General features: G+C 52.9%; 1 protein-coding gene across 1 annotated transcript in view; it reads left to right on the top strand.

Moving 5' to 3' along the window:
- Window positions 1-21,539, top strand: part of LOC106748947 (T-lymphocyte activation antigen CD86-like) — a 96,134-nt gene extending 74,595 nt beyond the window's left edge. Inside the window, exon 7 of the mRNA XM_014627903.1 lies at window positions 15,715-21,539. Within this exon, the coding sequence (XP_014483389.1) occupies window positions 15,715-15,824 (110 nt within the window). The 3' untranslated portion in view covers window positions 15,825-21,539. The remainder of the gene's footprint in view (window positions 1-15,714) is intronic.
- The last annotated feature ends 158 nt before the right edge of the window (window positions 21,540-21,697 follow it).

Raw genomic sequence — 21,697 nt, forward strand, 5'->3', positions numbered from 1 at the left:
CCCCCCCCTCCCTTTCTCCGTTTATCTTTCTCTCCCACTCGGACAGTCGCGTGATCGAGAGTTTTCGTCGTTCGCTTTTCTACGTGACGTCGATCGACGGCGATACCTACTTTGGGAACCTCGAATGTGACGTCGAGAACAATCGAACTTGTCGAATTACAGAAGGAGAATAATGTGGAAACGATTTATTTGCCGTTTACCGTAAACTCGCGCGCGCGCCACTCCGGATCGATGCGCAAATATGCGCCCGGTGTTATAATGGGATAACCGACTTCGGTTCCGAACTTCCACGAACCCTGCCATTTCGCACGCTAAGATCGCACCTGGAAATTCGACCGTCATTCGCAGACGTGTCATACCGCGCTCTCCGCGCTCGTATCATTAGCATAATCGGGAAAATAGCGACCCCGTGCTCTGATGACCGGGGGCTTGAAATATTCATCGGTAACCTTTCGACGTGTCGTACCCGTCGATCTTTCAAGCTTCTCGCGACCTCGCCCCCAATTTAAAAGGTCGTGTCGCAGGTTCGAGGAACGTTTACGATCCGGCGCCTTCGAATTACGGTGAGTTCCCGCGGAGACAAATTGCAAACTCCGATTTACCTTCAACGCCATTCCCTTCCCTCTCTCTCTCTCTCTCTCTCTCTACCTCTCGCTATCTCCATCTCTATTTCTCTGTTTCCTTTTTTCCTTTTTTATCACGTCGTGAAATCGCATCGTAAATACGGCCGTCCGTTTTGAGACACGAGACGTGCTGCGACTGACAACGAGTTATTGGCAGTTCTCGCAGTGGTGGGATTTACTCGGCGCGTTCTGCCACTCGTAATCCCTCATTCTGTCGCGAGGTTGATCGACAGGCGACACTCCCGACGTGGTAATAAGATGATCCCGGAGCTTCTTCGCGCGCCCGGAGTTTTCTCCGTTATCTCTCCGGTGCCGAAAGTTTCTGTAGACATTGGCCTTAACTTTCACCTCGGTGCCGTTCCATCGCCGCGTGTGAACGTGCGAACATAAGCCCGCGAGGAGGACACGTTCCCATGGATGATAAATCACTTATTCGAGAGAACGCTGTGAAAAATCGCGATACACGCTTTTCATAAGAATTTCTACGTCGGCGCGCGCGCAGTTTGCCCCCCCCCCCCCCCCCNCCCTCCCAGTACGATCGAGGCAAACGAGACGATAAACGGGCGCTAAGAATATCGAGAATCACGTATCGAACGGTCGATCGATCAATCAATCGATCAATTAGCGCGGCCGTCGAAATGAGTCGCAAAAATCCGACGATGTGAATTCGACGCCGATATACACTGTGTACATTTATTTACACATGGAGCAATAATTCTTGGGAAAATGCGCGAACCGTCGCAATACGCGAGCGTCATTGAATTATAACGGGCTTATAGCTGGGGATTATAGGAAAACGGTTTATTTGCACGGAACATTTTGTAATCTCTGATTGCGATTTGACGCGAAATACTCGCCGGAGGGGTGATCCCGAGTTAATCCCCGAGTGTTGCCGCGTACTTTACGTTACGATACGGGGGTGCCCATTAGCGTAATCTCCTTTTAAACTTTTTAATGTGCCCCCCTCCGCCCGACCCCCTCGCGAACATACGCGACAAAAAACGAGGTAGTTACGTCGCCATTAGCAGTTAACAAACCGTAACGTCTAGCGGCACCGGCAATGGCAACTGTGAAATTTATATTCACCCAGTAGTCGTCGGAAAGACGTTGTATCTCGCTCTTGTGCATACATCGTACACGCCGAGACGTCTGCTTTCGCGCAAAGTGCATCACTCACGGGCGAATAAGCGACTTTATCGTTCATCCTCCGGTCCCCCTTCCTCGAGGTCCCGTAATGATTTCATTCCTCGGGAGTTATCCACGTTTTCGTTATTATGGGTTTTCGCTTTCCCATTATGTCGGTTTCTGCGCCAACCGGAGCTGGAAAAAGGGCCAATTTCTGGACTTGTTGGCTCGCGTTACGGTTATCGATTTCCGTCCGCGTTTCGAGCCGCGGCGCGACACGACACAATCCCGCGCTAGCCGGGTACATGCTTTTTTCATTAGCGCGCCTGGACCTTTGCCACGGCTACGTGGCCTTAAAGTGCGAGCGCGGTTTATCGCGGGATGTGTTATGGGAAAACAATTTGTTTGCCGGCGGTACCCCCGCGCTGTAATTCCGGATCGTGCTTCGACGCGACGAATCGATCCGCGCGTGTGACACGCTCTCGAGCGGGGTAATCGCGCTAATCATCGAATTCTCTCTCTCTCTCTCTCTCCCCCACCCCGACACGCTTTTTTATCATCATCTCACCTCGCCTATTGTGCCCCGCTATTTTAAGACGCGGAGGCCAACGTGGACGACGAATTATAGTCGGGGCGGGTCTATGCTCGATTTGCGTGCGAGATAGTCGTTATGTTGAAATAAGTTAAGTGACGGGTGAGAGCGAACGTTCGGAATCGACGAGTTCGAAAAGTCCTCCTCGTCGAGGATTACGACTGTCAATGGGATCGTCTATTTCCCTATGCTCGAGAGAAACAGAGAGGGAAAGAGAGCGCGGCCGATGATTACCGGTATTATTCGGAGATAGCCGGGTATTTTTCTAAAAGCCGAGGCACACCGACCGGCCGCTGCCGACGGCTCTATCGAGGCGGACATCGCGCCGAAATCACCGGGACGAAACCTGATTTAGAATAAGAACCGATTAGCCGGGAGGTAGCGCGCGTCACGCGTTTAACGGTGAACCGAGAGTATATTTACATGCTCCAATTAAAGTTACCTCATCTCGCTGCCGTAACGACCGCGCGGACGCAGTTAAGGAAACTTTCACTATTTTAACTCGCACCGCTCGGCCGGCCTTCGGCTAGAGAGGGATATCCGCCTCGTATCAAAGGGCAGCTCCGTCGCCGGAAACGAGGGAGGATTACCCGTTCTGCCCCCGTGGCTTGATCTTAAGGGACGCGCAAGCGTCGGTGGCATCGGTGATTCGAATTTATGCGGCCGCAATTTCGCTCGTAGACTGCGCTCCCCGGGCAGTCGGAGAAAAGCGGCAGGCAGGAACGTTTGTCGATAACAGTTACGACGATGCTCCCTAGGTTTCGATAGCGCGCCCGTCCATTTCGATAACGCTTAAGAAGGGATAAAATTCTATCCCACGGCACACCTCGGGGTCATACCGTCGCGGGAAACGGAGGGAGGGTAACGAGCGGCTTCGGATATCCCTCGAAAGTTCCGCTCGTTGATTCGCAGGATTAAAGCTCAGGGCGAATCGAGTACGGATCGCGTCCGCCGCACACCAACACCAATATTAGGTTCATTCAAAAGTCTTTTTCTCACAAAGAAGAGTGTGGAATGGAACAGAACGGCTGGATAGGTGGATAAAATTATTACGCGCTCTGAGAAAATTCCCAGATAACACACAGTTACGAAGAAAGCAATGCACGCGATACTTACGGAAGACAATGGAAAGAAACGCGAAAATATAAGTAGAACCTAAGCAGTCAGAGGCAATAACCTCCAGCAGGGAGATGACCGCTCCGAGCTTTTGTTCCAAAATAGAATAGAATAGCGCAAATACCGAACAAATGTCGATGTGAACAGAATATCTCGAACTACAGATACACCGAAAAATGAAACGTATATTCTATGAATGAGAAGCCTTCTGAATTAACCTAACATTTCCATTGTTGCGTATTTTCCTTGAAAAAAAATTCGCCGGGATATTCGCGAAGAATGCTGAAGACCGGGGATTCGCTGGGAACACATTTACATTATTCACGAGAGAGAGAGAGAGACGCATTTCTTGTATGAGAAGAAAAAGTGGAGAGGGAGAAAGAAAAAAAACTGTTGCAATCGAGCGTTGTATCAGATATCCCGATATTTACCGCGCGTTTACCCCGAGCAGAAGTCGCGATACGAAGGGGGTAAAACCGGTGGTGGCGCGGCTTATCGAGAGCGTGTCGCCGCGCAACGGCGCGACGCCCGCAATGCCTGCAACAACGCGCTGAAAGCAATAAATGACCGTGTGCACCGGTGTCGGTAGATACGCCGCTCTCGCATAATTAAGGCCGCGGAAGTGCGGCGGGGGCGACACGCGCGATAATGCGAAATCGGCCGCCGTATTTTGTCGCGGAGAAATGGGCCCTGTCAGCGCGGATCATGACACGAAAGGAAAGAAAACAGCTCCGTTCCCCTGCTTTATCCCCTCCCCCTCTTGCCGTCGTCCCATCGCTATCTCGGACGCCCGTGCACACAAACCTCCTGCAATATTGATTGCAATACGCACGGTATCTCGCATTGTTTTCGACGGAGTTACGCGCGCGTGTAAAGCGCGCCAGCCGGGATTTTAATCGGCAATTTATATCGCGGGACTGATAAATTAATAAGTTAAATAATTCATCGGCCGGCGATTTATCGCGATGCTAATAATGCGATTAATCGACTGATTTATTAAAACTAATTTAACGCGCTTAACACGCAGTGATTCAACAGCGACCGGCTAATTTGCCGATGGTATCGGCGCGACGAAACGGCGAATTAAAAGGGCGCGGCGGGACCGTCGAAAACAAGAGCGGCGGCGATGGTTGGGTGCGTGTCGCGTGCCCCACATGCCGCCGTTAACTCTCGCGACAGTAACGCGATCTGCTTAACGTCAGTTGTGCGGGCCGAATCGGCGATATTAAAAGGGATGAAGGGGAATGAAAACGGGCGGTGAAACGGACAAGCGATGGGCGAGCGGACGAGGCCGGTTGAACGCGCCGCCGAATTACGGTATCGCGGCCGGCTTGACGTTGCGCGCGTTCTGCGTCGAGCAATAAATGTTTCCGGCACGTCGATATTTCCGGCAACCGCCGGCATTTCCCGTCGATTGACGGTTCGCGCGCGAGAGCCACCCCTTTGATGCCATTACTTCGTCCCGGGTTCCGCTTCCTATTAGAAAATCTCGCTCTGTTTCGCCGCTTTAACGAGCGGCACTTAATTCTTGATTAACGTCGGTCCGTTCCCGCGATTTAATAGGATCAACCTCGGAACGAGCGAGACAGGGAGAGCCTCATACCGTTGCTCTCGCACGATTCAATTGCGGGGAAGCTCCTCGATCTTGTCCCCGTATCAATTTCCCCGGTAACGAGTCTGTTACTCATTAAAGGAACAAATCCCATTTTCCTTCTCCGACGGAGCGTCAGAATCGCGCCGAATTATCGATCGTCTACCCCCGCACTAGGCGGCTCGTTTTATTTTTTTCTCATACATTTACACCGCGCTTTACAGCCTGGATCGGATTATTGTTATTACGCACAGCGCCTGGGAGCCGGCAGATGCTGGTACATTTTTATTTAAAAGCACGCGCGTCACGAGATGCAGCGTCGAGGGCATCGACGCTCCGCCGCAACGGCGGCGGATACGTTCGCAGGTGGAATAACGGCGCGTCTCTTCTACCCGGTAGTTTTACACCCCGCGAGTTTCGCGGTTCCCCGTCGTAAACCACGTCTGTCATCGGCGCGAATTGCAAACGCGCCGGGATAGAAGTCGGCCGGATGATTTCGAGCGTGAGTTACGGGCGGAGAGCAGCGCGAGATTAAAGGAGCGGGAGAGGGCGGTGAAAGCGTGGAAAGCAAGCGACCGTCGATACCCGGAGGAGCGAATGAGGGGGAGGAATAGTGAGAGAACCGGCGAGTTCGCGATACAGTCGACGGTATATCCGATAACTAAACCAATTATTCCGATGCCCCGATGAGGAAGTTTTATAATCCGTTCGCCCCGCCGTCGCGCCGCCACCGCGAATTTCCCGGCGCGGAAATTTTTCTTCCGACCATCCCGCCGCCGCTCCGATCGCTTTTGTCCGACGTAACTTCCTTTCCGTGCCTCCTCGTTCATCCCTCGAACGAATCGGGTCTGTGATCGCCGGGTCGTTATGACCGAGCGTCTCCGACGGAGAGTTCCTCCTCTCTGCGTCCGTCTTTCCTGGATGTAAACGGCCACTCGGAGTTACACGCTTCGCGAAGAGCGCGTTTCGGGCGAGGACGGTGCATCGCTACGGCGAAATAGTAGCTCCACGATAAAGGAGACGCGAGATACACGGCGAGATACACTCGATAGTTTCCGTGTTGCTGTTTTGCAAACGGCACGATCCGGCGACTTTCGCGCGCTCAGAGAGAGAGAGAAAACGGAGGGATATTCGTCGCGAGGCGAATTTTTCGTCGAACGGTGTAATCTAGACGCGGATCGGGAAATCGAGAAGACGCGGATCGAGAGATGTATGTGGGTCACGCGGGTGTACGTACTACTCATTATCGTTGTGCAATTCGCGAACACAACGGGGAGACGTTTGGCCATTCGTCGGTCTATATAGCGAACGTTCAACGTTGGCAAACGATACCGATGAAACATGTTGCTGTTTTGGCCATACCACAATAGCTCAAATTACGCGTACGTGCATTGTGTCATTCGATAACTGTGAATGCGATACGTCGACAGATGCTCTGAAATCCATACCCGAATTCGAGCTACAGCTACGCCCGCTTTTGTGCATAACGCTATATCGCGCCGGGAAGTGGAGCGGAAGATCAAGGAGAGGGAAGGGAGGAAAGAAAGGAAGGAGAGGAGGAACAAGCGCAAAAAGAAGGAAGAAATTGCGGGAAGGAATAATACGAAGGGCCGGCGTATAGAAGGGGCTTTTAACGGTTCGGAATAAATCCACCATTCTATGCTTATTCTTCGCGATACCTCGAGTATTCGTGTCATTCGACTATTCATAGTTGAGTAATCAAACTTTAACGGCGCAGCGCGGAATGCAGACAATCCGGCCGAAACAGTTTCGATGGAGATTGATCGCCCCGACCATTTGCGGTTTGCGCTAAGTCGTCCAATCGGATCTATCTACGTCCACTCGTGACGCAACGCGCGAAATTAGATCTCCGTTCCATTACATCGGCGCCGAAGAAAAAGAATTCCGCCCAGACGCAGCCCGCATTTGTCACGATTTGCACGAGGCGGCCGCGAGGTTTTCCCTCTCTGCTTTTCCTCCGGAGTGTCATCGGCGAGTCCGCGAAGATAAGAATGAAAATTAGGACGGCACGAGGGAGAGGATGGATATGCGTTTTTATTAAACAATGAATAACCTATTTATTCCTCCCCGAGGCGCCGTAATTCATCGAGGCGGCTCTTCCCTCGATCTTGACTTCACTGTTGTGAATTGAAACAAGCACCGTTATTTCTAGCGCAGCAAGGCTGCCGACCGTTATTTCACCGTTATTTTCCTGCGGAGAACAAGCTTCGGGGAAGCGTGACTCCTCCGGTTACCTCCTTAACCCTCTCGTAACGCCGTGTAACTTTACAGATGTGTACTCATGTATCTGCATTTTTTCGTTTGATTTCATTTGTCTCACCTCTCCACCATTGTGTACTATCGTGACTTTATCGCGATAACGTTGTCACCATATGTTGCCAGTGTATTCACAACGGTTATGAATTTTTCTCTCATGCAAACCAGAACAGATATTGGTTGAAGATTATATTGATAAAAAAAATGTTTACAATTCGTGAAATTTACCTGTTAATTTACATTCAAAAATCGATGTTTGCCGTTTTGCTGCTGTAAGATTTTTCCAAAAGCAGAAGATCGTGTTACGCAGGGTTGACCCTTCGACTTTCGACCCGCGTAACGCGCGCATACGCGTATATCCTTCTTGCGAACAGAATTTCATCGTTCGCGTGCTCGAATAGCGTTCCCTTTAGGGGCCGTCGTAAAGTCCGGCGAAGTGGACTTACGAGAAGCTCTCGTTTAACCGCGTTACGGGCGATTTTTCAAGATCACCTGTGCGTTTCTTGCGTCCCGACCTCGTGAACTCGTGCGTGAGCGAGCGAATTGCCCGATAGCTGCGGTATTTCTCCGTGCCGCGATCGATTCCCGGTGGAACTAATTGCACTCGCAGTTCCAAGAATTCTTTTCGCTAACTGCAGCACGAGCTTCCGGCCACGCTTACGGTGCTACAGTCGTAACGATAATCGGGGGAAACCTCGCGCAGTTTCCTGCTGCACGAGAGAGAGAGAAAGATAGAGAGAAGCGTCAGGTAGCATTCCGGTATACAGCGAGGCCGCGGTTTCGCCGCCTCGGCCAAACAAACTCGCGATTCGCGGCGTAATCGTTTCCCCGAAGGAATCACCGAGCCGTGACTTACATTCATTTTCGGCGAACGTTCCGCCCGGATCGATCTATCTCGGCAATTTTTCCTCGGCGAATTTACATACGCGGAACGTTCGCTTTTTTATACTCCCGCCGGAAACTCATGTCTCATAACGGTTTCCTATTTTTCCTACTTCGGGGTGGAAGCGGCATGCCGTACGAATAAATTTCACTACGATATCGGGACCGAGACGTCGCGATAACGCTCGATTTTATCCTCGACCTCCGAGTTACGGACGAAGGCCGACGCGAAGCTCGCGCTTCCGGGAGGATATCGCGAATAATTGCGGCCCTCGGTCGAAAAGCCGAACACTTCGATTCGCGCGCGATCGCGAAGCGCCGGAGGACGAACACGACGACGACTACGCTCGGTGCCGAGCTTCGAGTTTCATTACCTACCGCACAGCATCCGGTTCCTCGCTTGCGCAGTGCGCGAACATACGCGCGCACCCCATTCGACGGGGGTTCACCGCGCGGGTACGGAGTCGACGGAGGCGCGCCGCGGTCGGATCTTCCTCCTTCCTGGACCGTCGCTTCCTCCTTTCGAGATGAATAGCCCGGAGGAGGTCGACGGCCGTTACAGCTCGTTCATGACGCAGTGCCCTCGGTTACATTGTATTAACGCGCCGCCTATTCGTCGTCGGCACCGGATACCCGCCCACTAATGTCGCGGGGAAAAAACGCGCAATAATTCTCGGCAGCCGCCGGCGTCCCGCGTGAGACCGAGAAAGAGAGAGAAAAGGAGAGCGTCAGGACTCGCTGCAAATCAGGCCGCCTTAATGGGATTATAGCGGCACCCCGGTGTAGCGGGAAACTCCTTCGACGAGCTTTATGATCGAGATTTTCATAAGGGAGATCCTCTCTCTCTCTCTCTCTCTCTTGGCGCCGGGGTTGGCGACCCCGGTTAGGAAGAGGAGGAAGATGGAAGAAGAAGAGGTTGGCCGCAGGTATATTTTACTTTCAAGGACGAGAGGAGCGTGCGCCCGAGGCCGGAAGTTCGGGCCGTGATTTAAGCGGCCGCGGCACTTTGAAAGTCGCGGAAGCGTTATAAAAAGGCGAACAGCCGAGGACCGAGCGGAGAGAGAAAGAGAAAGGGGGACAGGGAGAGAAAGGGAGAGTGAGTAGCGAGTACGGGGGTTTATTAAGCGGCGTTCTCTGCGGTTAAGTACACCCCGGTTGAAACTAACCCTCCCGGTGCGAACTCCGCGGACGACGGCGCATTGCGCGTTATTTTGCGTCGGCGACGATCCGGCCTGTGTTTGCTTCTTGGCAACGCCTTCTTGTCGCGAGCTCGTCCTCATTCGACTTTCCCCATTTTATTCCCTCTTCCCCTTTTCTTTTTATTACGTAATACCTCGAGTAATAACTTGCGAACGGGTAGTGAAGAGGGGGGGGGGTCGCTTGTTTCGCCGCGCGCAATTTTCATTAACGTAAAAGAGTTTAATGCAGATTGCTCGTAGACGTGAAATTTTTTACACCACGCGCGGCGGCTACGCCCGAGTCCACGGCGGGTGTGAACGAAGCGGACACGTCGTTTCGATACCGCCGACGACGTAATTTCGGAACGCATAGTTGACGTCGTTTTCGAACGAGCGAAACAATCGTACGCGCGCGCGCGAATTGTTACCCGCCGGTATTTCGCGAGTCTTAATTGACGTTACATCGAGTTTTGGGAGCAATTCCTTCCTAATTTGTAATAAATGTCGTTTAATCTGTTCGCGCATAACCGAGTCCATTTAACTGACGGTTACATATTCGCGTGTGAGGGACAATGCGCGGGCATCGTGTAATGAAATCAGCCATTTCGCCCGTTATTAAAGTGGCCGGACGGTAAAATGCGTAGAATTCCGCTTGGCCGACGCGCATAAATTCCTCGAGAATTTTCGGCGGCCGGTCTCTCTCTCTCTCTCTCTCTCTCTCTCGGGCTGCCTGCCCGTTCGCTCGCGATCCCTCGCCATTACGTCGGATCGGCGCGTTACCGTCGAGATATCGCCGCCTTCATCAGTCACGAGTAAACATTGGCGACAGCTGATTTGCTAATTGGTGCCATACATCTGAGCCCAGCCTTTGGATACCCGGCCGCATACAATGGCACAGAGCCGCTAATGCGGCCGCAAATAGCGCCGGTAAATTGCCAATCCCGCGATTAATCGAATTTGATTGGATCTTCGCGGAAACTCGATTACGTAGGTGCAGCCCGCGGAGTTCCACTTTTCCGATCGATCATTGCGGTCGCTTGATCGATCGCACGGCCCGCTCATGCCACGATATATCGCCCGGCGATCATCGATATCCATACGAGATACTTGACGCGAACGCTTCGGCCGTAAACGTCGTCCCCCCCCCCCCCCCNCGAAGGGAGGTGTATCGACTCTCGTCAAGCTCGCCGGAGAAAGCACTTTTGAAATTCTTTATTTCAATTTCGAGCCGAACGTCGCGCAGCTCGCGCCGCGGACGCTCGAATCTCTCGGTATTCCAAATTATAAGCGGCAAGAATCCGAGATGAAAGGGTGAAAGTTTAACCGTGTTCAACTATTCGCTTAGTGGCGCGCGCCGGACATTCAACTTAACGTCGCTCGGCCGGAGATAATTGCATGAGCGCGCGTTGCCGCTCTTCCTGTTTCGTGACGAAAATAACAGGATTCCCAGGCGACGTCGCTTTGCGCTGCAATTATTATACTATTTGCATAAAACTGGGAAAACCGTTTGCCCGCGAAAAAGACCGAAGCCGAATGGCCGGAGCGCGACCCGCATGATATTTCTATTGCCCGGCGTTGAATTTTCAGTCTAATGAGCGCGACCCGCGCGATGATGGCCGTCCAGCGCTGGCGACGAACGGCGAAGCGAAAAGCTTCGGAATCGGATTTGTGGACGCGCGTAATTACGCACGGAATCCGAGGCTCTGCTTTACCGCCCGCTGCGGATCCCGCGACTCGAGCGTTCCGCGAAAGGCGGCGCGCGATCGTCGTTTGCGTCCTCCTCGTCTGCGTATATCGAGATTAGGTTTTCTCTTCCCCGCGATTACACCCGGCCCGCGGGTTAATCTATCAACGTCAAGCGCGTTATCCGCTGTTACTAACGCGGATTTAAGGCCCCCGGTTAGCGAATGTTACGTAACTCGATGGTGGTGGCGGAGGCGACGGCGGCACACGAGTGCCGGAATAATTACCGGCGCGTCTGAATAAGCAATAAAAGCACTTTCTGCCTCGGCTTTTCCCGGGATACTCCGGGAAAACGTAGCGTGTAACGGTTTTAACGCAGTTTCCCCCTCCCCCCCCCCCCCCCCCCNTTTCTTTCTATCCATCTATCTTTCTTTCTCCCGCTATCTCCACCTATCCTTCTTTTTCTCTCTATACCCCCCGTTGGACGTTAGACTCTCCGCCGGCTAGATTTCACCCGCGAGTCCCGCCAACTCATGCAAATTTTTTTTTTTCACGTTCCACGAACGAAACGAGAGAAAAACGTTTACGAAAGTGCTGTTGGAAAATTCAGACATCGCCGATGTGAGCGCGTGCGCGCGCGCGAGAATACACTTGTGTCTCGAGGTTTCGTTTAATCTCGAGGCATATTTACCCGTCGATTTCCGACGATTTGTTCGTTCGTCGGTCGCGCGGACGAGTGCGCGACCGCGACTACCGCCTGTTAATTTTCAAGCGCTTCTCTCATTAGCGTGCCCGCCGCCGCTTCGCCAAATTGCCACGTACAGATTGCAAGAACAGTCGAGCGGTCGCGCTCGACAATTTGCGCTCGCCTTCTTTCACTTGCCGCGGACTAAATACCCGGGGAAATAACGGAGTCGCGATAGGTAGGCCGGCGGGCTTCCGCCCAGGTTACACGGGACAGTTTAATGCCTTATGAATAAAGGCGATAGGCTGCTCCGAGCGGTCTCGCCGCGCTCGGGTTCTTTTCATTAATAAGACGTGCCTCGTTAAAAATGAAGTCTACCGCTTCGTTGTTTTACTCTCTCCCTCTCCCTTCCACCGCTCGCACGCGCGAGCTTACGACGCGGTCCGTGAGCATTAGAGCTAATTGGACGCGATCGTGGTAGTTGCGACGTCACGGCGGGTGTAATACGCGCCCGACGAAGCATCGTCCTCCGATGACGATGTAATTGATAATCGCTTCGTTTTCCGATCCCGACCGTCTCGCTCGGCGAGACGCTGTTCGCGTCACACTAAATAAACGGCTGTCGCGCTTAACGGGCTGTTTATGGTGACACTTTTATTGGGAGCTCTTCGGAAACGCCAGACGAGAAACTATTTGCGGGGTAGTAAAAAGAGAAGATGGATGGACGCCGATTCTCTCTCTCTCTTTCACTTATATACACACATACGCACAGCGTCCTGTGTAACACATTAAAATCCTAAACACCTCGCCGTAACGATCCGCGTCGTGCATTTCGCGGCTGAACTTATGTAAGCACTCAGGCGTTCGGCGTCTCGCTGCGTTACATCAGCGTCTCTCGTAAGGGTGGAGCGTATCGCCGAGCCGAGGCTCTCCATCGAAAAGCTCCGAGCGGTTTCATCTCTCCCGCCGCGCGCACTTGCTGTCGATTTACCCCCGCGGGCCGTCGTCTCGCGAGTCGCTCTCTCTCTCTCTTTCTTTTCCTCTCGCTTCACTCCTCTCCCACCCCTCTCGCCCCTTTCTTTCTTTTTCCCCCCTGAGACGCTGATGCTCGTTTTCGCTGAAAAATGAGCGCTTCTTGCGGCCGTGGTCGTTCGTCGAATTGCGAGTCGTAAATTAGCTGGCGTACCAGACGGACGTCGACGGGGGGTTGGGATGTAGCGGGGACGGGAAAAAAATACGTTTCTGCGCGGAAATCCATCCCACCGCTGGCCGGATGGATACGCGCGCTGGGGCGGGGGGGGGAGGAGGAGGGGAGCGGGCGTAGGTGTGCGTTAGGTGCACCTCTGAAGGCCGGCGCGAGGTGAGGCGAAAGAAATTCGATCTCTCTCGCTCGGACGAGTGCACCGCTTGATCCTTTCCGTTGGTCTCCGCCGGCAGGATGTCTTGCATCAATCTCTGGCCGCGCTTCAGCGGAGCTCGACCGGTGCCGGGACGAATGGACGCAGGGATGCAGAATTACAAAACTCGCGTGGGAGGTCTCGCGCGCAACGTATTGCTGTTTCGTGTCCCTCGGAACGGTCCCTCCTCCGCGGATTTTTGCCGGATTTCTAGATAACACCGAGCACTGCTCGGTAATCTTCGCGTAACCTTTTGCGTATTGCACATTTTGTAATTGCAATTTCGAAAGGTTTCGACCACTCCGAGAGTAATTTACATTACCAATTTCTTCACCCTGCGAGTGTCAACTGGATGGATCCGTGTGTATATACTTAAGTCGAGGCGACGAAAGTGTACATTGCATTGATGTACATTACGCGATCTCGCGGAATTCTCCGGAGAATTTCGCCGTCACCAGACAACGGCATTGAGTGTGAAGTTTGCAATCAACGGGGCGCGCACGTTGTCCGACTCGCGGATGCACAAAGTCCGGGAGAAGCGCTTCCAACGCAAAGGGTTAATCGAATATCGCACTTACATCACGCGAGGATCGAACGAGCGAGAGCAGCTTCGAAACAGCGTGTTCTCGCGCGTGCGGATTATTCTATCCGCACTTGAATTCGCAAAGTTTACCAATACAAGTTTCCCTCTCGGGTCACTCGGTGCGAATCAACACGACGGTCCTCCTCCTGCCTGAGGAGTCTTTAATCTCATTAGTGCGAATCCTCGTAAAGAAAATCGCGGATACACGGACACGCGCAGCACACATAGCCGTCTCGTTTCGCGTGATCGCAATGTTGAAGAGAGACGCGTCTCGGCGCGATTTAATATTACCGAGACGCTGCATAAATAATATACTTAAGTACCTCGCGTACCTCGCGCCGAAACGCTGTGGTAATGAACTTTCGCGATACACGCTGAATTAATAATAACTTCAATATTGTTCCCGGATAAGACACTTATGCTCATACCCGTGTAAGAACTGACGAGAAGAACTTGTAGTTCGACGGCAACTTCGAGCCTCAGTGTAAGTGATTACCGTGCGCGGCACCTGAGGATTTCCTGTATACGGGAGTTCCTCCTCCGTGGTGGGACCTGCCGGGCACCTCCATATTCCGATACATCGAAGTTAATTCTAACGTCGCGCTCGATATCAACGCGCCAGCTATCTAACTGCAAACTCTTGAAAGGAGCGCGCCCGCGGAAACGCCGCGGGCGTCAATATTTAGGCAGAATCTCAGTCGTCGTTCCTTCCACGAGCTATCGGGGGGACAAACAGTGGGGTTATTGCAACAATATCTAATGTAATGCGTCCGCTTAAATATTTGATTTATCCAAAATCGATGCAACGTGGGGAATTCGATTTCGCCCTGGGGCGGACATTCGTGGGGAGGACCTTTCCTTCTCTCCCTCGACTTTACGTTTACGTTTCACGCGCACCGCCGTTCCGGCGGAGCATTTAGAAATGTTCTTGTTATTACGCTACGTCGCTACATTGTTTCATTTGCGTTTATGCCCCGCGGCGCTTTTAAAATGTGATTACGACCACCGAATAATTTCGCGAATGATGAATCCATCGCGCGTGTGTGCATGTTACAACGATTCTGTATTGCCGGGACTGCATATTTTACGTTTAGATTAATTAACAATCAGTGGCAGAGTCGCTCGTTAACGATTGTAGCGCAATTTGTTCGTCGGCCGCCTGTAGACATGAAACTCGATGCGTCGTTTTCGACGGTTTCGCACTCTTAAATGTGTGAACACGTACACATGTTTACACGCGCGCACATGAGCACACACACACACACACACACACACGTACACTCGTCTGTACACACACGGTTAAAGTTGATTAATACATAAACTGATGCACTACTAATTTTGCACAATCATGCTTAATTATGCGCGATTATTCTAATAGATATTAATATCGCTTTGATTATCGTATGCGCAAATTCACTCTAATTTAGAATTGTCGGCGGTGAAACAAATATCGCGTGCACACTCGATGCGATCGGATCAATTCATTAGAGTACGTTCATTTGATTTCACCTGTCAACCAGCACGATAGCGAGAAAGTGGCGCGACTCGTTCCTTTCCGACGAGTCTTCAAGTAGTCACGGAAATCGCGCGTGTGTAATTTCCAGCGTGTTCCGCGACTCGTCAGATTGAGAAGCGTCGCAACCTTCTCGCCACCGATAATATACGAGATTATCGAGATAATCGAGATATTTAATGCCGGAGGAATTACCCGTGCCGAGTAAGCGTCGAGGAATCTGTGATTAGAATAAAACTTTGAGGTTCCGCGGCGTCCCATGCACATTCTTCTCATGCATACGAGTTTCTCGGGAAAGCTTGGGAAGCGAACGGAGATAGAAAGCGAGAGAAGTAACGAGAAACAGATAGAGAGAGAGAGAGAGGGAAAGAGAGAAGGGAGCGCAAGCGACGATGTAAATTTTCCATTCGCCGCATCCCCGGCCACCTAGTCCCGGTCTGAAAATAATTTATGTGTTCTTGGGTTTCAGGGGAGCATCCGGCGGCCATGCAGCACGGGAACTCCAGCAACAGCGGCGCGGCCACGAGGACGCTGGCGTTGCTCCTGTTGCTCTTGCACGCCGGCTCCTTCGCGAGGTGACTGGTCGATCACGAGGAGCTGCTGCAGTGAGAGAGTATGGCCGACGATAGTTTCACCCAGCCGATCGAGACGGGTGGTGCGAAGGGGAGACCAGGGGGAGACCACGGAGCACCATCCGCGCTAACCACCTGCCGGACTCCATAAATCAGCCGGATCTTTTTTTTTCCCACACCGCGATCGACTCGCCGGAGCGGGGGTGTGCGCGAAGAGAGGCGAGAAGCACGGGCGACGCAACGGGGGTTGTGCGGCAGAGTGCGGCTCCCCTCACTCGCTTCCGGAGCTTCCTCACCGGGCCGGTTGACTTTTCACCCTCGAGCAGCCCTCGTGTAGTTCGCGGGACTCGTCGTCAACGATCGATTCCCGTGGTGAACGTTTCTTTTCTGCGAGAGATCGGCGAACGAGCGTGCTCTCACAAGGCGCTCGCGGAGAATCGGGGAGCACACGCTCGAGCGGATGACGACGGAGACGAGCGAGGCGCGCCCAGGACCAACAGAAGCGGGCTTCAGCCTCCCGGGTATGAAGCGACGTGACGCGTCTTCCACGAGAACGAATGACTTCTCTCTCTCATGCCGACGGTCGCGGGGACGGAATTAGCATTTCTTTTCCCCGAGCGGGCGCGCGAGTAGAGACGTGGAGAGATCTATCTATCTGTCTATCGAGGGAACGCGGCTGACTTTGAACGCGGAGAGCCCGCAGAGGTAAGAACCAATGTGTTTTCGTGTGCTCGGCCCGGGCCAGCGTGACCCAGATACGCCGCGGCAAAACCGCCGCGTGGAATTCCACTCAATTTCTAGTCGCCGGATGCGGTGCCGCTTCTTCCGCGGAGAACAAATATTTTGAGGTTCGCAGTACCGGCAGACGCAAACTTTCAGATGTATGTATGTACGTAGCCACCCTCCTTCCCCCCCGTCCCCCTTCTTCGTGTCGCCGTGTCATACGAATGTCTCGTAAGCCGCGCCGGATGCGCGTCCCGAGAATCCGCTGAAACTTTCCGTCACTGGCTCTCTCCCTTTCTCTCTCTCTGTCTCTCTTTTCAATGCAATTTCTTTTCAATCGGCTGCGGATCAGCTCGTCGCGTATGTCGCGTAATCTCACGTCTCGCGATGGGTTCTTCTCGAACCGGTGGACGGGAGTCGAAATTAAAATATGCGTCCCGACGACTCTTCTTCCTTTTCCACGAAATTCGATGCGACGGATGTAATCGCCTTGCGCCGCGTAATAAGCGGCGAGTGGCTAATTTCGGTGTCGTCCGCAGTGGGGGAAATAAACGAGGCGACGCGGAGGCAAATAAATTTGTCACGCTCGGGAACGCTCTTGGGAGATCGCGGCGACGACGACTTTCGTCGGGCTTAGTGCGTATTTCATTGCCCGGGATCTCTCACGTGAGAGGCAAAGAGAGAAAGAGAGAGAGAGAGGGGGGGAAATCTCGTCGGATAAATATTTCCCTTAAACCGTCTTTCCACGCCGCCCACTCGACGGACCAAACGGAATCGGCTACGACAATAATCGCTTTTCACGTAGCGCGCGCGCGAAACGAAAAAGCCGGCGAAGTATCTCTGAATTATGCGGGCCGGCCCGCGCGAAATTCGTAGCTCGGCTACGTGGGACGGCCGCCGCAGTTTCGCCCCGGCGTTCCATTTGCATCTCAGGACGCGGGGAATTTACGAGCCCGGGGGTCGTCGATCCCGCGTGGCCCCCGCGCCAACCACGAGGCTGTCGCTCGCGCTCTCGTGTGTGCATGCGTGTATGATAGACTCGATAAGTTATATAACTAAACTCTCGGCGTAGCCGTCGTTCGCGCGAGAGGGAAATATATCGGCGCACGGTCGATACAGGGCGGGTTTGATGCGCGGTCCCGACGTAGCCGAGATACGATCTTGATTATGCGAACGCCGGCTCGCGCGCCACCAATCCTGCGCTTTTAATTACAGACGCCGTTTCTAATTAAGTGTGTTTCTTTCCCTGCGATCGAGCTCCGAGGTCGGCCAGCCGCGCGCTCGCCACCGCTTTTGACTTATCCCCGCGAGCGTAGAACACGCCTCGTCACGCGGTTCTTTTTCACTCGCGTGTGTATTCGCCTTTCTCTGTTCGGTTTCGTCTGTATATATATATATCTATCGAATCGAGATGCATTCTCCATCCGGGAGGATCGAGATCGCATCGCCTCTCGTCCTAAACTGGCCGCGCGCGCGCGCTCGCAGTTAACGCGACCAGCTGACGCGGCCGGAATGTTCTTCGAATAAAGTTTCGCCCGACGTTCGGCTGCGGCGGCCGGATAACGCCGAGCCGGGAAATATATCGGTGCCGAAAGTGACGGTGGAAGTTTCTCTCGGAAACCGGGGCCGCGCGTTCTCCCCAAATGTTCCGGTAACGATTAATCCCAATTACTCGAGATTTCTGTATCCCTCAGCGAGAGACCCCTCGATACTTCATCCGCCTCGCCATCGTTAATTACCTATCCTGAGCGATCCTATTCCGAGTCACACCGCGACTCTCTCCGGCTGCGTCCCGCTTGCGTCTTCGTTGTACACGCGTAGCTCGGAAGACCGCAAGCTCTGCAGAAGCTCGATTCAGTTGCCGATGCGAGCCGGCTTCGAGTTCCGGGAGCGAGAACACGGCGCTTCGCTCTGGACTGCCGGCGGAGAAACGCGCGTCGTGCAAGAGAAAGAGAGAGAGAGAGAGAGAGAGGAGGGAAAAACGAAAAAGAGCGCGGACGACGAGGGACAATGCGCGTGGACGGAATCGCTCGTGTAACATAACGTTAAGCTTTAAGTGACTAAAGAAAAAGAAAAAAACATTCGTATCGTACTGGTCTATCCGTGTATACGTCTCTCCATAGATCTCCGACAGTGGGTCGGTCGCGATTCGCGGTAATCCGAGGCACGTGTTCGCAAACGTAACAGCCGTACAATAGGCCCGATGCGACGTTATTCCGGATAATCACACGTTACGGTCATATGCATGTGCGTACACATATACATGCGTACATACTTACACACACACATCACACACTGTTTCGAGTCGGAAGAGTGGGTTCGCGTGACTATCGAGTCACGCTAGAGGTGAAGCGCCAAAACCGACATGCCTTTTTGTGTTTGGGCTCTGAAGTCTTGCCGAAGGTGTAAAATTAAAATCGACACGCATGGATGCAAGCCAGAAACACTTCTCTGTCAAAATATGTAATAGTCCTGCGAAGATGATTACATCTCTTTTTGCAAGTCACTCTTTTTTTAGATGTCTGAGGATCGACGCTTCCGGCTATGCCAGTTCCGCTGCTTCCCCTTTGAGAATATTGAAGCGCGCGGCAATAGCGGAGCTCGTTGGCGGCCGAGCCGATCGAACGGAGCGATCGCGCGCGATCGTTGCTTAGTTCTATTCGAGTTTCCTTCCATTCTTCCGTAAGTAGTGAAATCACACGCCGGAGCGCGGACGTAACGCGATGCATTTTGCATCGGCCGCTCTCCAACGGCTGAGTATCGGATTTTGCCCGGGTAAAAATGGGTTACGCGTGACTATTGAGCACTGTGCGCTCTCCCTCTTCCCTCCGGACGTTAGTTCGTTCCGATGCCGCGTCGGTCTATCGTGTCGGCCGTCCTAAAGATCGTTAATTATGAAACACGGAAACGTAAGCGGGCGCGTAATGGACGCGCTACGGGCGCCAATGTGGCCCGAAGTAGAATGCGTTTAATTTTATCGAGTCGCTCGTACGTCGCGATCGGACGACTCGCTGCTGTGCTTTCGCTATTACAAATTTAGATGCGCGCCGCCCTTACACGACCGGTTATTAACGCCGCGCTCACTACCGTCGCTCGTGTTTATTTTCAGATTCGTTTCGCCGATTGTTTCCCGGATAACAACTATCGGCAGAACAAACAGCGCGCTGACGTCATGAAAATTTGATAAGACGTGTAATAATAAGACGCGGAGAGAGATCTTTCTTCTCGACCGACGATCTCTCTCTCTCTCTCCCTCCCTCCCTCCCTCCCTCTCATTCCTTCTTTCTTTTTCTCTCGTCGAGCGAGGAAAATTTTCCCGTTGGAAAGTGTTGCTTTCAGGGACTCGATACCGCCTCGGATCCGCGCGATTATCAGCGATCGACCCACGAATAGCCGTCGTACTGTACATACCTTCTTGAAATGTAAACGATCGCTGTAACTCTCTTCGGCATGACTAAGAACCACACGATGTAACGCTGCTAATTCACATTCCTCAGGACGAGCGAGTGCTTCGTCATCGCTGAAACGCGCGCGAGTCGCATCACGCGAGACTCCCGTCGTCGATATTGTCGACGACCGCGCGGCACCCCGGAAGGAAATCCCGAACGCGCCCTTTTCCCGCGAAGCGGGTTCATTCTCCCGCTCAACGGAAAGGCCGAGAGGTTCGCGATCTCCGAAACGAACATCGCCGCGTTGCGAACATGCAGAGTCGCTCGATCGCCACGATCACCTCGCGCCGAACGACATCGATCGTCACGGCCGAGAGAGGAGAATTCACTCGATAACACGCCGAGTTCGACCGTCAGTGTCAAAGGCCAGGGATTAATTCATGAAGACGTGGCACAGCCTTGTAAATAAACAAGAAAAAAAATGTGGACAGAAGCGGAAAACAAGATCGCTTGCGATCGTCGCTGAAGTTAAACGGCTCGGCCGCGCGAATCGGGGGTGTGCGAGATGAGCGCGCGAAAACCTCCTACTTGGAAGTTTCTTTTCGCATCCACCCGTTCTCCCCCGATCTCTTCGCTCGCACCTCAACCCCGACCCGAGTACGAACGCATGAATATTAATCCCTTCCGCCACCGTACGAAGTGCGATCGCGTCGCTCCGTCTCGATCTCTCTCGCAACTGAAACTTCAACCGAGACGTCTGCGATGCAGAGCGAAACGCGTTGGAATTTCGTTCGGCTAGCGGGAGGATCGGACCAAACGCGACGTAATTTTGCGCACCTTTGAGTCCGCTGGTACTCGAGGTATTTGAGGCGACCCCGCACTGCGTCCCTCCTACGACGAGAGGAGAAGGAAGCGCGCGCGATTACGTGATTGTATGTTCCTTGAGGAGAAGAGTTCCGCACGACGAGAGACGCTCGTCGTCGTCGAGCACGGGAGAACAATTTCTGAAATATCACCGCTACCGTCTCACACCTTCTCTTTCCCCCCGCCCTTTTGCGCCTGCCCCCCTCGCCCCACTGCCCGTGAGCTCTCTCTCCGCCGACTTTTCGATTCTTTCCTCCCTTCTCCCCCTGTGCTTTTTTATACGCCGAACGAGATCTGTCCTCGTTAGTATTTGTAAATGGCTTTCGTGCACGCGGATGCCGGCTATTCCTACTCTCCTGCTTCTGTATATTCCGAAAAGGATAAAAGAAAGGAAAAAATGTGAGTGAGAGAGAGAGAGAGAGAGAGAGAGAATGAAGAAAACGAGACGGACTCGGACGCGAACGCGATAATTGACTTCTCATGCTTCCTCTCGAGCTCGTGTCCGAGTCGCGAGAGAGCGAGAACGACTGGTAGCGAGTAAGTTAACCCGATTGTACGAGATCAATTACTGTTAGCACGAGCGATCAGCGTAACGCTCTTAGCGACACTACTCGAAGGATGTTAAACTAACGAAGTACCATTAATGTATATATATATAATAACGAGCAGTACCGACTTACCGTTTATGTTGGAATCCAATTGTACCAGAATTCGTAAGGCAATTAAAAGAGAAGGAATAACGATTATTTGTGGGAGACACGGGAGATTCTCATTTTCAGCGAGCCACCGCCCACCTATCCGGTCCGAGGGGGAACGACGCGTCAATTTTTGCGCCGTTTAGAAAAGCCCGCACGAGAAATTGGATCATTTATTTGCATAACGTCCCACCCCCTTCCCCCCCCCC

Source organism: Dinoponera quadriceps, unplaced genomic scaffold (genome assembly GCF_001313825.1).
Source record: "Dinoponera quadriceps isolate SergipeBrazil2010 unplaced genomic scaffold, ASM131382v1 scaffold3271, whole genome shotgun sequence".
Lineage (NCBI taxonomy): Eukaryota > Metazoa > Arthropoda > Insecta > Hymenoptera > Formicidae > Dinoponera > Dinoponera quadriceps.